This window comes from Sceloporus undulatus, chromosome 1 (genome assembly GCF_019175285.1).
Source record: "Sceloporus undulatus isolate JIND9_A2432 ecotype Alabama chromosome 1, SceUnd_v1.1, whole genome shotgun sequence".
Classification (NCBI taxonomy): domain Eukaryota; kingdom Metazoa; phylum Chordata; class Lepidosauria; order Squamata; family Phrynosomatidae; genus Sceloporus; species Sceloporus undulatus.
The window spans coordinates 73,781,650-73,798,627 of NC_056522.1; the positions used below are offsets into that span (position 1 = coordinate 73,781,650).

Genomic DNA, 16,978 nt, shown 5'->3' on the forward strand with positions numbered 1-16,978 from the left:
TATTATTATTATTATTATTATTATTATTATTATTATTATTATTATTATTATACCATATATTTTAAAATAATAGTAAGATAAGAAAGGTACTGCATTTATGAGAACTACAAAATACGTTGTTTAGTCAATGATCTGCTACAACAAACAATAGCAGCTGTGCAAAGTTAAAAAATTTGGCTGTAATTGTGGAGTTCGGATTAGACTGAAGATGTGTTTCTATATATGCTCAGATCTGACAGGAATGTGTTTGTTTGTTTTTGTTTTTGTTTTTGTTTTGTAAGACTGGCATAATAAAAATTTAAGCTATCACAATAAAAGAGGCAATTCAATAAAACATGGCTGGCTGTTTCCACATTATTTGCTTCACAAGAACATAAACACTGTTGGTAAGGAGTCCTAACTCTTCCTTCCAGGGGTACCAATGGTGAAACATTGGCAGGTTACATACCGCCGAGAAGTGGCACTCTCCCGCTGCCGCCACTTGCAGCATCCAGGAGCTGCAGCTGCCACACTGTGCGTCTCCCGGACGCTCCAAGGAAGGAGCGCGGAAATCGCGCTTCTTCCGGGGCTGGAGAAAAGGCACACTATGTGCCATGGCACAGCCTCAATACGTCACAACCGCACCGCCTCGTGTGGAGGCGGCGCAATCGTGATGTAATCATGGCGGCAGCCATGTGGAATGGCCGCCGCCATTTTGTGCGTGCGGAGCGCGTACTAGGGTTAGGGGGATGTGGAAGCACCGCCCCTTCCTAACCCTAGTACGAGCTCATCGCGTACTTTCTGGCGGTCTGTAACCCGCCATTGTATCTTGCTAATGAAAATGCTTTCCTGAATTTGGGAGTAATATGTTCTGCAACTCGAGGGCAGTTAACAACAAAAAAGTTCTGCCAAGCAATTGGCAAGCACAAATGCCTCCCAAGACAATATTGCTCTTCCCAGTTTACCATCCTCCAACTGCGTAACTTTGGGTTTGGCAACTCCTATGTGCCTACCAAGGTTTCTGTTCACACATACTCATTTCCATGAACGTTTACCCCTCCATTTACTGTCTTTTTGTACTAATCTTCCTGTTTGTTTTCCTTCCCTAGTTTTAATGCATGAATTAATTTTATTACTTCTATCGATATTTTCATTTACATGCCAGTCCTATTAGCACTGTGTGGTAATGATAACTTGCTAAAGGAACCAAATATGTCTTTAGCTGTCCCCTGTCTTATATGTTTCTCAAAGGTACAGAAAAATGATGATAGCAATACTGAACAATCACACAAACACACACACACACACACATACACACACACACCAAGACAGCATTAACAATAGATGATATGGAGGTTGCAATGTTTTGAATTTATTACACTTGTTTGACTGTGGTGTTTATTTCTTATTTTACTACAGAAGATGGAAAAACTACCTTCCCGAAGAATCATCGTAACTCATCTTCATCCTCACATGCTGCCTACATCTATTTTCAGAAATAAAGCCAAGGTGAGTGCATATACAGTGGGCCCTTAGTATCCCTGCATGGATACCAAACTCTGTGAATGCTCATAGCCTAGTCAATACAATGGCATAATAAAATAATGTTCCCTATATAAAATGACAAAAGCAAGATTTGCTTTTTAGAATGTATATATTCTTAAAAATATTTTCAAGCTGTGGATGGCTGAATCTATGGATAAGGACTACACAGTGCTGACTATAGCACTTTGTGCTGTGGTGACTTTAATGTAATACAGGTTGAATTTCCCTTTTCTGAAATGTTTGGGACCAGAGATGTTCTGGATTTTGGAATATCTGCATATTCATAATGAGATATCTTGGATATGGTATCCAAGTCCCATGAAATTCATTTATGTTTTGTGTACAACTTATTAAGATCCAGATCAAGATGAAGAAGAAATAAAAAGACATTGGATGCAATGCACAGAAGAGTTATATAATAGAGATGGAAAAATGAATGGATTGAAGATATGAAGATGAATTCCAAATTCTAAAAAGTTAGATGGAAGCTGCATTAAGAGATATTGGGAAGAATAAATCATCAGGAGTAGATTCAATTCCAATTGAACTGCTACAATACAAACAGACAGAATCAACTCTATTGTCAGCTAATATGTGCCAACCAATATGGGAAGCAAAACAGTGGTGAACAAACTGGAAATGACCAATATGTGTGTTCGCAGTCTGGGGGTGCTCCTAGACCCGTCGCTTCACATGAGAAATCAGGTGAATGTGATGATCAGGAACGCCTGTTATCAGCTTCGGCTGATATGCCAGCTGCGCCCTTTCCTGGAAATAAAGGACCTAGAAACTGTTGTACACTCACTGGTAACCTCACAACTTGATTTCTGTAATGCTCTCTACATGAGGCTACCCTTGTGCCTAATCCAGAAACTTCAACTAGTGCAAAATATGGCAGCCAAGCTGGTCGCTAGAAAAACTAGGAGTGACCGAATAACACCCATCCTAAAATCTCTTCACTGGCTGCCTATTAGTTTCCGGGCATAGTACAAGGTATTGGTTATAACCTTTAAAGCCCTACATGGCTTGGGTCCAACCTATTTGAGGGATCGCCTGCTCCCATATAATCCGCCCCGCACCCTCAGGTCCTCTGGGAGGAATCTATTGCAGCCTTTAAAAACCAGACTAACTGCTATCTCCCAGAGGGCCTTCTCTGCAACTGCTCCCAGACTATGGAATGGCCTGCCAGACGAGATCCGTCAAATTGCCAGCTTAGACAGCTTTAAAAAAGCTGTCAAGACGGATCTCTTCCAGCAGGCTGTTTCTGAATAAAAGTGTCCGGCCCCAGAATGATTGCCCCCCCACATCATGTATCAGCCCCCAGCTCTGTCCTCATTATATATATATTTAATTCTGTTTCAATAGATATTTTAATTGTAACATGCTTAATCCTGTTTTAAGGGGGGGAATTTGGGACACAATGTTGTAAATGTGGATTTTTACGTGTTGTGAGCTGCTTTGATTGTCTTGTCACAGAAAAGCGAGATACAAATAAAAGTTTTATTTATTTATTTATTAATATACATCTTCATCCACAAAAAAGGAGAAACAAAAGACTGCAACAACTATAGGTCCATAGTGTTAATTTCCCAGATCAAAATCCTGGAATCAGGGATGTAGCCAAGGGGGGGGGGTGGGGGGTCCGGACCCCCCCTCCAGTAGAAAATGAATAGTGTGTGCTGCTGTGCCGCCGCACTCAAGCCCCATAATAATGGTGGCACTTAGTCTGGACCCCCCCCCCCTTCCTAAAATCCTAGCTACATCCCGGCTGGAATCATACCTCCACAGCGGCTGGAAGCTGCACTGAAGCCATGCTCTGGTACTTTGGGCCAGAGCAAAAAGGAGCTTAGATAATCTGACTCCTGTCAGCCCTTGTGTGCATGTCCTGCCTTAGGAGTGGGCCTTGCAGTCAGCAGGGTTCAGAACCACTTCTGGCCAGAGCGGACATGGGCCACTCTTTCCCACTCATCTGTTCTCGCCCTAAGTCTCTGTTGTGAGAGGATGTATGAAGAGCCTGGGGAGGATGGAGTAAGAAGAAAAACTTTCTATTTTAACACCATCTAGGTCTCCCAACATGTCTTTGGGCCAGCATGCCTTCTCACATGTATAACTTCCTAGTACTCCAAAGGTCATTGTGACCTCTTTAAAAATGCCTGATGTTAGATATGAAATATGAAAACTTTAAACCTCCTATTTGATGAGAGAGATGTAGGGTACGCTAACACCTATTTATCCATGGACTTGTCTGGGACAGTAAAACAGTATTACCAGAGTACATGAATACAGAATCTTTCCTAGTTCCCAATTTGTGGGGCATGTAATTGTCCTTACTACTTAATTCATTTATTTAGTCTGGAAATGCACACACAGAAAATATCAGCAATGCATGGGGAAACTCTGTAAGAGATAGAAATACCAACAAGATAGGGAAAGCTTTGCAATTAAACCAATGTTAATCCATGTTGGGAACAGTAAACATGCTTGATAGACATCCTCTTTCATATGCATCAGGTCTGAGAGTGTGACAGAAAAATCCATCCTAGCCCAGATCTTAGTACCAGAAGAGAGCTGCCACAACATCATAATTCTTCTATCAGTAGATGTTTTACTTAATTTATCCCAAATTAGGTCCCTCGTTGGGAGAAAGGTGAGATAAAAATTAAATACAAATTGATCATAGCTAACCGAGTCAAATGTTTTATGTGCTGGTGACTCAAATGAGATAAAAGAAAAAGTGATTAGTAATGGAAGAATTGTAATGAAAATTACCTGCTTTTCTGCATTCGTGCTAGATGAACAAAGATTGGCCAAGTTTGTCTGCCTGATCCCTTCTTCACCATAGTAAAGATTCAGGCCAAACACAGCACTTTAGCACAATGTGGGGAAATTATCTGTATTCATGTGGAAGGATAAAATAGTCAGATGTTTACATCCCTATTGTCACATCAGGTGTTTGCTATTCTAACACAGTAAAACTGGCATGTTTTTCAGCAACCACAACAGGCTGTTATGATCATCACTGCTTGCAATCATGATCACATGTTGACTATCCTACAGGGTGGGGTATTATAAGAGGCTACAGAGTTGGGTATTATAAACTTAGCAGAGCATTTTGCAATTTTAAACTTAATTTGAAATATGAATACAATTAATAAAATGACAGTGTGAAACTAATGTTCCTTTCTGTGTTTTACTCAGACTCTACTGAATTATAGGTTTCATTATTATTATTATTTTAAAAAAATGAGTATAACATTTTAAACTATGATAACTTTCTTTGTGTCTCAGGTGCTGGTACTGATTCGAAATCCAAAAGACACAATGGTATCTTCTTTTCATTTTAGAAACAAGCTATCTTCCTTTCCAGTGTCAACATGGGATGAGTATTTCACAGATTATATGAATGGAAAAGGTACCTCCTCGGTCTTGCAGCATTTATTATGCAGTGTTTGTTTGTTATTTTTTAAAGGTTCATGAATGGATTCTGATAGTAAATTGAACAATTTATTTAATGAAACAGTGGCAGATGAACTCTAACATAGTAGTCTAGGGTTCCACACAGAATAAGCAATTAAACCAATTTTATATAGAATTATTAAAAATAACACAGACAGTGACAGCAACAAACGGTTATGACAAACAAACTTAGGGGCGAAACAGATGAGCAGGAAAAAGCAGCTTAAGCTGCCTTTTCTGAAGCTGCATTGAATCCCCAACAACTGCACCTCCCACTCCCAAGGTGGCAGGAGTGTACATGTCATGACCACATGGCACAGCTTCAAGCAGTGCTCCTGGGTACTTTTTTTTTAAAAAAATTGTTCACCCCACCATCCCTGCACACCTTTGCAGGAGTGAAACAAGTAACTGCCACCCCATTGGCTGGCCATCCCTGTGAACCTGCACACATTCACATGTGCAGCGCTCCACTGGGACAGGGCATGAGAGCAGAAGCCTGCCCATGCAGATGCAGGAAAGATACACTCATGCCCCCTTCGCTCCCTCTTCACCCCATACCACCCCATTGACTGTCTGTTTTGTGTATGTTGTACTCATGTCCATGAGAGATGTAACGTTTTCTCTTTTGGGCATTGCTACCAACCACCACTTGGATATGGCAGCTGCATCCCTTTTAAATGTGCTCCTACAATGGGGCATTTTCATGCACAATTAGGGTTAGGATTTGGAAACAGCACCCCTTTAGACCGCCTTGGTGTCAGTGCATTTATATGTACATGCAAAGGTACACACTTTCCAGAAAGAAGCTGAAGAATCCAGCTCCTTTTTAGTCTGGCTTTTCTCCCCATAGCGAGGGTTGGGTATGTTTTCTGGTCGGCTTCAAGGCATGCATCATATCAATGCCCTGCCTTGAAGCCAGCCAGAAACCTGCTTATTTGACTGTCTGTTTCACCCCTAAATTACCAATAAGGAGCTAGTACTATTCCCAAACTATATATGCCAAACTTGTTCTTTGTGTTTCATGTCAGTGGTCGAGGAGTTATCACATCAAAACATCATGTCAAGATCTTTTGGAACATGAATCAGAATGCTTTGTACATGTTTAATGTAAATTGAAATGACTAGAAAATGTTTTCCACATCTAAGTAAAATATTTTCTTCAACATGGCTGCATTGAGGCCTTTTGGTAACTTTCTGATTTTTCTCCTTCAGTTAACAGAATAACTAAAGCAGATTTCTAGAGTTTGGGAGGTCCTTCACCAACGAGGAATGTTCAGTTGACAAGAAGTAGCAAAATGTTTATGATATCAGTTACAGTTGAGATGCCAACTGTATCATTTCATAGAGAATTAAGACTTAAGCTAAATACTATGATAATATGGGGATATCTCTATGACCCCCACATTTCAGCTGTTCCAGTATGCATGTGATACTGATACTTTATAAGTATTGCTAGTTTCGTGTGGGCTAAATTCAAAGCACTGTGTTTGAGCTTTAAATCCTTGTTGCATGCATGTACATGCACTCACCCCATTCTCACCACAGTTATACTTGTCAGTATAAATCAAATTACTGTATACCTGCTTGTAGTATCACATCACCACACATCTTCTCAATCACATGACGGCCATAATCACACTTGCTTCCTGACTCCCCCTTAACCCTGCCTTTCTGCCCTATGCCCTATCCAGCATGCCCTCTAGGGGTTATTTTTATTTTAATTTATTTTTACTGTTTCATGCAACTCCAGAGCATTACTTGACAGTTTGATTTGTGTTGGGGGGGGTGTTTTAGAGAAGAATTTTTAAAAGGTAATTGGACTGCCTGGGTGAACCTAAAATAAAAAAGATAATCAAGCTACTGATGGGGAGGGGGAACAAGGGGAGAGAAGGGGACACTGACACCACAAGATTGCTGATAACCTGACTGCCCCAGGAGAGACATTTTGCACCTGGGGACTTGTGCTATTGAGAGCTTCTTGACAGGTTTTCCCCATCAATAAAAAGGGACACCCTAATTGTAGTTAGGGGACAGACCAGCTGTGTGACAAATATTGCCAAAGCCACTTTTTTCCAGGTGCAGTTTAAAATCTGCAAGTAGTAATCTCCTCAGATACAGCTGCCTCATGGATGTGAATGCTAGCACATTCAAATAATATACACATATCAATGAGTTAAAAGTTCTCAAGAAATCTCCCCATAGAAATCTTTCCCAGATTTTTATAGAAAACTTAAATCAGTTTGTTGTGGGAAGCAACCCTGTTTCCTCTACTGAGCATAATGTTCTGAGTTGAATTTTGGTTTATTCACATATGAAATAATATTGAAAGTTGATCAGCACCTGAGCAGCACTGGTGAGAATTGTTTCAGTTACTTGAAAATGCCAGGCTCCAAAGCTATAATGTCAGGCAACTCACTTTTTTATTCTTTTTCTTCAGTGTCTGGAGGCTCCTACTTTGACTATGTCAAAAGATGGGACAAGTACATTGATGACGAAAATGTTATGGGCATCAGTTACGAAGAGCTGAAAGAGGTGATGTTAATATTGCCTTCTGGAGTATGGGAATCAAAAATACTTTCTGATCTACTGGAATGGTTGCAATGAAAACACATCTCAAAATCATGAGAATGAAAGCAACAACCAGGTTTGATCAACCTGGCCTGCCTGTTGACCTGTTCATCCTAGCAAAACAAGCAAATGGTTATTAAAAAGCCTGGTACATAGAGAAGGACAGATATTTCACTGCACTGTAATTCATTCCTAAGGTGAAAAATGGGTTTCCATTTCTCCATTACTAGGAAAGCCAGTAGGGAAGAATAATCCCATTATAAGTCAAGTCAACGTTTATTGAACTAGCCAAAGGCCATGAAAAATGAGCTTATCAAAAAGCATAAAACATTTAATATTTAAAACAAAAGGCACAGAATACAAAGGACATTTTAAGTAAATTTCATTTCTATGGCAAAGGTCTATATACATTCCATTTTATAACAGTTTATCTCCTAAATCTTAGTGATGAAAATTGATTACATGTGTTCTTTTGTTATGAACAGGAAAATACCCCAAGAGGTAGTTGGACTGTTGAATATAAAGGCTTAAATCTAAATTTTAGACCCAATGACAGTAAACTAGATAATTGAAATAATAGGAATATGGTAAATGAATAAATTACTTGGTTCAGATTTAGGCCCAATTCAGTTATGACTTAGCTTTGATTAAATACCGACACTGATGATCCAGTGTGATTTCTCTTAGTACTTTCAAATGGATATTTGTTTTTCATATCAGCAAATTAAAGTGTTTTGAAGGTCTATTATAAGACTTTACCCCCTTTCTTACACTTTGCAGGATAATTCTTTGAAGAATTGGTTCCTTCAGTCACATATTACAACATTAAAATATCAAAGCAAGTTGTGAAAAATCTATGTGATGGAAGAAATCTGGGGTCCTTCTTGGAGGGCCTAAATCCTTATTGGATTTAGAATGCAAAGTTCCTATAAAACTAGCATACATTTTTTTTAAAATGTACAAGTCTGTGTAATTTGTATGCTTCTCATCACCAAACCTGGAAAAAGATATGGTAGAATGTGACCGAATACTTAAAAGGGCAACCAGAATGATCATGGAGTTAAAGTAGTTAAAGAGGAAAGGTAATTGTCAGAATTACTGCACCACTGCCTCTTGTACATGAACCTCTTATATATGAACTTCATTACTGTGGTGAGGCATAGACACACCATTCCATGTTTACCTATTTTTTCAAGACTGAAGATAAAGCAGCTCACATGTTTTTCTTCAGTTTTCACAGACGTCAATAGATTTATCCAGCCAAGCAGATGGATTTTAGGAATAATCATGGAAAAAGTTCAAGAATATGCTATCATCTAGTAGCTATAATGGGATACATATACCATGTAACCCCTGGAGTGATTTGGAAGCCACAAAGCCACTGGATAGAACTGAAGGAATATGTCTATGGGTTTTGTTTTTATTCTGTCTGTGTCTCCCTTGGTGTAACATTTATTTCATAGATATGCTATTTTTGCTATATAAGTGCCCCAGCACTGTGACATTTTGAAATTTTTGTTTTACTGTCTTTTCCTTATAAATTACAGAACCTAAATTTAGGAGTACAAAAAATTGCTAAATTCTTTGGGCTTTCCCTGAACAATGAAGAGATTGAAGGTGTTGTGGAAAAGAGCAGCATTGATGCTTTGAAAGAGAGAGCCCATGAAACCCATGGATTATTTGGAGCCATTCTTTTCAGCAAAGGTAACTTTCTGGGATGAGGGCAAGAGGGACAGTAGATTATTCATCAGAAGTTACTTATTAAGGATATTTGTACAATGTAATTTTTTCTCTTCCTGGGATGGTTCATGAGCAAGCTTTTGTAGTTTTATCATTTTCCATTCACATAATGCACACCTTATTTTGTCTAAGCCAGTCTTCACTCTCTTAATGTTTGGTAAGTATCTTTTTTCATTCCAGAATAGTTCAGGGAATTTATCAAACATTGTCATAGTACTATGTTTTGCATTGGTTTATTTCTCAAGTGGTAGGATATTTATAGTGGGAGCCAGCATGGTGTAGTTGTTTGAATGCTGGACTAAGACACTGGAAGAGCAAGGTTTGAATCCCCATCATCCATCAAAACCTACTGAGTGACCTTGAGCATGTCACACTCTCTCACTCTCAGAGAAAACAAGGGCAAACCCCTCTGAACAAATTCTGTCCCAAATCCAATAATAATAATAATAATAATAATAATAATAATAATAATAATAATAATAATAATAAATACCTGCTGTTCAGCCAAAAGGCTATCAGAACTGCTTACAAATTGTTAATTAGACATTTCCCTGCCCTCAGGCTTACAATCAAAAAAGACAAGACACAAAGGAGAAGGGAATGGCAGTGGAGAAGGGGGAAAGTCCGGCAGATCTTCTCTCCCTCAGAGGCCTGGACCAAGGCAGATGGACTGGAGGGATGGCCTTCTTCTTTTCAGGCAAAGCCTGATGGAGCTGGCTTTCCCTTCTCTCCCTCTGGATGTTGGTGGATGGAGGGAGGGCCTTCTTCTTTTCAAGCAAGGCCTGATGGAGCTGGCTTGCCTTTCTCTTCCTCTGGATGGCGGATGGAGGGAGGACCAATAGGATTGTGTCGCTTCAAACCAGAAATGACTTAAAGTTACACATCAACAATAAAGGCTATATTAGATTTATTGGATATTCCATTTATTTGTGTGTGTATGGAATAATATTTTGGTGTTATGTCCCCCCACCTTCCTGCTGCATCCCAAGGGCTTTGACTTTCATCATTTGATATTTCTAGTCTCTGAAGAGGTAACAAGAAGGTTGTACAGGACTGGCTTCACTTGCTGGATAAGAAGAATGCTGTTTGCCCATCACCCTAATAGATGGTGATGTTTCCCCAACAATCTGTCCCATGTAGTAGGTTTAATAAAATTCTCCATTTTTGTATATCATAATGCCTGTTAACCACAACACTATTTTTTTCAAAAGTAGCTTGTGATGCAGCAAATATTTTACAAACTTAAGGATTCAATCTCATTCACTTTTTTAAAAAAGTTGTGTATGTTCTTCTCAGCACCACTTTCTCTAAAATGTTTGGCTGTGGATGCATTGTAATGTACCCTGTGTCAAAACCTGCACTAATTTTTCTTTTCAAAAAAAGAAATAGTATTGTCATGATAAAAATATAAAACTGAATTTTTGAGAGAACAAGCTCCACATTGTTTTTTATTAACAGCATAAATATTTGTTGTCTTTTGGTTTACATCTTTGGTATACCTTTGTTTGGCGAATCTCTGACATCTTTTTCTTAGAAAACAATAGCAACAACAAAAAAATAACACTCATTTAATTCTTGTGGTTCAGACTAATTTTTCATTTAATTTATATAGCCCTTTATTGAAATAATCAGGCAGGCTCAGATCCTAAATGTTGAAACATAGTGTAAGAGACCAAGGTCCTCTCTGTCACCACCCCAGGACTCACTGTTGTGATGAAGCAGCCTTACCACCACCACCACAGCTGTTGCCTTGCTCTTGGAAAGCAGGGAGCATGGGAGAAGATGGGGTTATCTCCCCAGTCTGAGGACATCTTCCCTAAGATCAGTGGGTTCCTCCAGAGGTCTCAGTATATAATACTATACATTTTCAGGCCTCATTTAAAGTGCTGCTTTTAACTTGGCTCTGTATTCCCTGAATGTTCTCCTTATCGCATACACACTACTTTCAGACATCTTCCTCCTCATGCACCTACCAAATACCTATGGGCTGAGGCAGATGACCAGAAGGATGAGAGTCTTTTGGATAGTGATACCATAGTTATGGGCCTGCCCACCCACCCCCAGAGGCTCATCTGATAGCGTCTTAGTGCTCTTTTCAGTTTTAGTGACCTAGGCCTAGTTTATGTTGATGTTTCTGCTTTCAATTTTTTAGTTGTTTTCTACTGTATTTTACTGATGTATTTGTTTACTGATGAATTGTTATGTTATGTCATTTGTTATGTCATACAGTATAAATACAAAAATAAATATGTATTAAAATTAAATATATATTCTCCCTCCCCAAAAAAATTTCTGCAGGACATGTTGGTAACTGGAAAAGCATGTTCACTGAATCTCAAAGCCAGGCAATGGATAAAAAATTTGAAGAGCATTTAGCTGGAACTAAACTAGGAGCAAAAGTGAAGTATGATGTTTATGGGACTGCACGTTGTGAGGCGGGAGCACCACCTTTTGAAAATATTCCTGTTGCTAGAAATGGATCCTGAAATATGTCTTAACTTTCTGCTTTGTGTACAGTATTTGTCAAAATATGGTTATTGTAATACCTGGTTAGCCAGTTGGACCCAACCATAAATCTTATTCATATATTTGATTTTATGTTTCTGTTTTATCATCTGTTTAATGTGTGCCACTCATAGAACCCTGGAGATGCCTCAGGAGTAAAATAAATAAATGTATATGTCACTTTCTCTGTGAATTTGCAGCATTTGTTGTTTCTTGCTTTCATTCAAAAGGAAAAGCAAATCTCTAATCCTGGTTGAACAAGAGATACAAAACTCTATTCTCCTCAACCATTTTGTGAGAAAGAAATATCTGCTAACCCTCCCCTCATTGTTTCTAGATAAGAAATTAAGGCATAGCTATAACTGATATCTAGTGAAGCCCTTCTAGTGAAAACACCACACTCACCCAAAGCTGGTATTGGCAGTCTCCATGATATACAGCTACTTCCTGGAAGGATTTGACTTTGTTCCAAAGTACCCCTGGGGTTTTCAGAAAATGCTAGAGTGCTTCAGGTTCTTTTGGCCATGTGGATAAGTATGGACAACTCAATTCAGCCTCCTGGAGCTATCCAGTCATGTGATCAAGGGAGTGGGTCACTCTACCCCCTCTTCATTGACCACATGGGTGCCTCATTTTTCTGACCTCAACAGAAGTGGTGGCATACCAAGAAGGCTTTCCATATAGCTCCTGCCTGCAAAGAAGTGGCAGTGGCAGCTCTGAATATGGGACAGGCCAGCAGAGCTGATGCGGTGCTGGCCATGATGGCCCATGTGGACAACAACACACCATCACATCAGATTTGGGATGGTGTGTGTGGCCATCATCGTGATTGCTTTGAACCGGCCCCAGATTAAGCAGCCAGTGTAGAAGAGCCCACTGAAAGAGAGGGTGTGTGTGCCTTCAGTCAAGAAACATGCCTGTTACATGGAAACTGGACTTTCTTGTTAATTTTAAATCTGTTTCTTTTTAATTTGCAATTTTTGCCTTTTCTGATTGTGAAAAGATTACTTCTTTAGTTGTTGTGATGATTCCTTGAGAGCAATGGCCCTGTGCGTGGCCCTTACTCCCAGGGAGTCCCTTTAAAAAAAAAGAACTTTCCCTTCTAGGATCTCCTAGGTTTCCACTCTCGCTCCATGTTGAGCAGAATGAGACCCCTGGAGGTCCTATAGACGCGCTGCCACCACTCAGTGAATTAATTCCTTCCCCCCACACACACTGAGACTTGTGAGGGATAGAGAGAGAGATCTAGTTTCCTTTCTTGCTAACCCACAGCAATCAGTGACCAAATAAGGCACGTGTACAGGAGCACAGAGATAGCAGATGCTTTTAAAAGAAAGAAGTTTATTTTAAAGAAATAGTATAGAATAGGAAGGTATCACTCATGCCAGGCCTCCTTGCCCTGCAGGTCAGAAAACACAGTTACAAAGATATTCGTTTCAGGCAAGCTATTAGATAAACATAACAAAACCTAGACGTACTGACTAACACTGTTCCTAAGCTACTCACACAATGATGGGATTTGCAGTCCTTGTGGAGTTCTTGGAATCAGGGAGTTGGCTCCTTGCCAACTCTACCTGCATGCCAGAGCCGGTCCTCCGGCTGCTCAGAGGACAAGCCTCTGGTTTCTCCAAAAACACAGCCAAGATGGAGAACAAAGGACACATGGTCCTACAGGGGTATTTAAAGCCCTCTCTTGGAATCTTTTTGAAACTGCCGCTCTGGCACTGTTGATTGGCCAAGTGAGCCTTACGTCAGCTATGATGTAGCTGCTCATTAGCATGTGATGTCATCTCTCATTAGCATGTACCTCCTCCCAGATTAACCCTTTGTAGTTCAGGAGAAGTCCTCAGGTGACTGGGAACCCAGCCACCACAGTTGTGCTGCAATTAAATTGGAACAAAAATAGGTGCTCATGTTCTTTCTATTTTGCCTTATCTATACATCTGTACTGAGCTTGTAAAATGATTTCAGCAGAAACAAAAAGGACAAGTTAAGATGAAAATCTTTGAATGAGAATGAGAAATGGAGGGGATGAGTGGCTCTAACCAAGTGACAGGAAAGGTTACAATCTCATCTACCACTGAAGATGAAAAACTACACTTTAAGTAGTGAAAGCAACAAATTCTTAAATATTAAAATGTTTTATTTTGCATAGGCTTTTATACATCCCAGCCCATTTCATCAGATACATGTTAGAAAGTACAGTCAGCCCTCCTTATCCATGGATTCAAGCATCCACGGCTTGAAAATATTCAGAAAAAGCATAAATTTCAAATAGCAAAACTTGATTTTCCATTTTATATAAGAAACACCATTTTGTTATGACATTGGATTGTATGGGATTTGAGCATCTATGGATTTTGTTATCTGCAGGGGGTCCTGGAAACTAAACCCAGTGGATAACAAGGGCCCACTGTATTTATTCACTTCCTATAATGAGGGTACTGGCAGTCCATAGCAGTTCAGTTTAGGTTAAAAAAAATATTATCTGGAATCATGTTGAGTTATGAATATGTAACCTGAATTATGCATTTGTCATGATGTGGTATTCACAATCCCTATGTAAACCTGAGTTTATATGACACATAGGGATCATGAAAATCCCCCAATGTCCACGTACCAAGAAGTAGCCACTACAATTAATGGGGATCCATTCCCTTAACTTCAGGAAGAAGTTGACTGACATTCCCACCCCCACCGTTTGTGCAAGTGATCTGCAGTATGAGATCTTGTTGGTCATAAGCCAGAATCATAAGCCATCAACAAACCATGGTTTATGACTCTGACTTGACTGCAGGGAGACAACCTAGAGTTACCAGTTCACCTATACCTGTTTGTTTCTTTCCTGGATGCTCACTATGGATCATGAAACAGCTTGTTGAGGAGCACTATATTGGTAGCACTGGCTTTCTCAGTGCTGTGGAAAAGGCAAGATTAAAAAAATAATAAAATAAATAGAACTTATCTACAGAGCTTCTTGCTCTCTTTTGTGTGATGACTAAAGCTCAACAAGAGCATGGTGGGGGGGAAAACTGCTGAGCCCATTGCTTTTAATATTTCAGGTGGTCTTAGAATTTTTGCACTTTCTTGGGACTATTAAAGTGTTTGAAGACCCTCAGTGAGCACAAGATGAAACCCCAAGAAAATTAGATCTACTTCTCACTTTGTATTTTCTCCTTGACCTTGCCACTTCCTACAGAATCCCTGAGTTAAACTTGCTTGTGGTTGTCAAGGAAGCTACTCCTGCTTCTTAAATTCTGTCTTCCATTTAAAATCCATTTTTCTCTAACTTCTTGAGGTATTTTCTTTATTCTCTCCCTTCTCTCATTCTTTGGATTATCTTAAGAAGCATCCCCAAAGAGGCCAACATGATCATACAGGGGCTGAAACACACAGCCTGGAAGGAGCGGCCTCTGGTTGCTCCAGCCATGATTAGACCAGTACTGTGGCAACTGCACAGCCTGCTCCTGAACCAGGCCACCACCACAGTCCCAAGCTGGCCACTGGCAGGAGCAAATTATTCCCATTCCTGAAAGGTCTGGCTTTTGCCCTCTTAGTGTTACCTCAGATCAGCTTCCAGCTGCTTTGGAGTGGTGCATCATGTAAACCTCAGACCTCCAAAGTGTCTGGAAGCCACCTTATTTGGCCATACATTTCTGGCCCAGGATAAAGGGTCTAATTCCTGTGTCTAAAAATAAGATTAACTGTTACAGTACTGTAGTACAGATATGACAAGATTCCAATATAAGGAAAAAATACAGGTCTGCTATGTGTGAATGTGTGAGCGGGGGTGTATTTGGGTCCCAAAAGGCAAATGAAAAGAAACTCACTTCCATTTGGGACAGATTCAAAGCATTTCATGTATAATATGAAGACTATAAAAACAGACCTGCTATGTGTTGACCATGTGCACCAAAAATATTGTTAATATGAAATTAAGACAGATAATATTTACCATAGCTTTTCATTTGGGTGCTGAGAATTTTCCATTCTGCTGACTTTAAAACAATATTCCTCCATGTCTTATTTAAAGATCAAATGTGCTGGCAAATCACTCTGTTCTCAAACTAGATGTGAAGTGCTTTGGACCACTCTTGGGTCTTTCCTTATACATACTGGTTGTCAGTGCTGGAATATTCCTTGGGTTTGTGACAGATAATGTTCTGCATTCAGATTTCCTAGCAGAATGGCTTTCCTAGGTGGAAGAAACCATGGAGGCCATTAGGCCCAACCCCTTGCTAAACAGGAACATCGATCAAATGTTTTTTTACTTTTGATTTCTAGTATTTCCTTATCAAATTTTCACTTAAACCACATGAAACTATGTAAATGTAAATAGATTTGGGCTGTGTGTATGATATTGTAATTTAAAGGTATAATTTTAATTTGGCTAGATGTTTATGTCACTATTGTCATTACATTCAGTGATACACAGGAATTATGATTTATGAGTAACATTAGTACAAAAAACACTACTAAGGATTATGTATGGTCTAGTACAGGAGTAGGTAAATGGGAGGTGCCACCGTGCATTACTGAAACCAAGACTAATGATGCCACTGTCGATATCAGCATGCCACCTGAGAATAAGAAATGGTGGTTTCCTTAGCATTCTGGCTCAGTGTCACATCCATCTAAGCCTATACATTTCTAACAAAGACAGAGTTTAACTGATTGAAAATTTATTCTAGAAAGCTGGATCTCTTTTATAACAAATATTTGTTTCATATTGAGGCAAAGTGAGATCTTTTTCAATTCACTCCAAGAAAGTATCTCTTCCAGAGGTTTCATGTCTTGCAGTAGACATCATACTTGATCATTTCTCCCACTTTGGTTCCTGCCAAATGCTCTTTAAATACCATGTCCATTTCCTGGTTATTTTCTTGACTAAAAAGTGTCTTCCAGTCACTCACACCACCTGAAAGCAAACACATATACAGATTTGTATATATAAATATCATGGATAAGACAAGTACCCATGATTTTCCATTTCTGGTCTGGAAGCCCGATATTTGCTTTTGCAGGTTTGCAGGAGATCTGAAATATGACTAGATATGAGTGAAAAAGCAAAATCTGCCAAATGAATTCCTAAAATGAATTGCAAATCCCCTTATCTCCTTAGGAGACCTTGTGGGCTGGGAGGCTATAGAGAAATACTTTAAATAAATTTCAGATCAATAAATAA

General features: G+C 39.4%; 2 protein-coding genes across 2 annotated transcripts in view; one reads left to right on the forward strand and one right to left on the reverse strand.

The window, feature by feature from the left end:
• Positions 1 to 11,968, forward strand: part of LOC121921433 (sulfotransferase 6B1-like) — a 20,828-nt gene extending 8,860 nt beyond the window's left edge. Inside the window, exons 3-7 of the mRNA XM_042449537.1 lie at positions 1,399 to 1,488; positions 4,813 to 4,936; positions 7,418 to 7,512; positions 9,096 to 9,252; positions 11,587 to 11,968. Of these exons, the coding sequence (XP_042305471.1) occupies positions 1,399 to 1,488; positions 4,813 to 4,936; positions 7,418 to 7,512; positions 9,096 to 9,252; positions 11,587 to 11,774 (654 nt within the window). The 3' untranslated portion in view covers positions 11,775 to 11,968. The remainder of the gene's footprint in view (positions 1 to 1,398; positions 1,489 to 4,812; positions 4,937 to 7,417; positions 7,513 to 9,095; positions 9,253 to 11,586) is intronic.
• Positions 11,969 to 16,458: 4,490 nt separating this feature from the next.
• The window catches only part of LOC121919808 (sulfotransferase 6B1-like), a 34,374-nt gene continuing 33,854 nt past the window's right edge, over positions 16,459 to 16,978 (reverse strand). Inside the window, exon 7 of the mRNA XM_042446736.1 lies at positions 16,459 to 16,711. Coding sequence (XP_042302670.1) covers positions 16,581 to 16,711 — 131 coding nt within the window. The 3' untranslated portion in view covers positions 16,459 to 16,580. The remainder of the gene's footprint in view (positions 16,712 to 16,978) is intronic.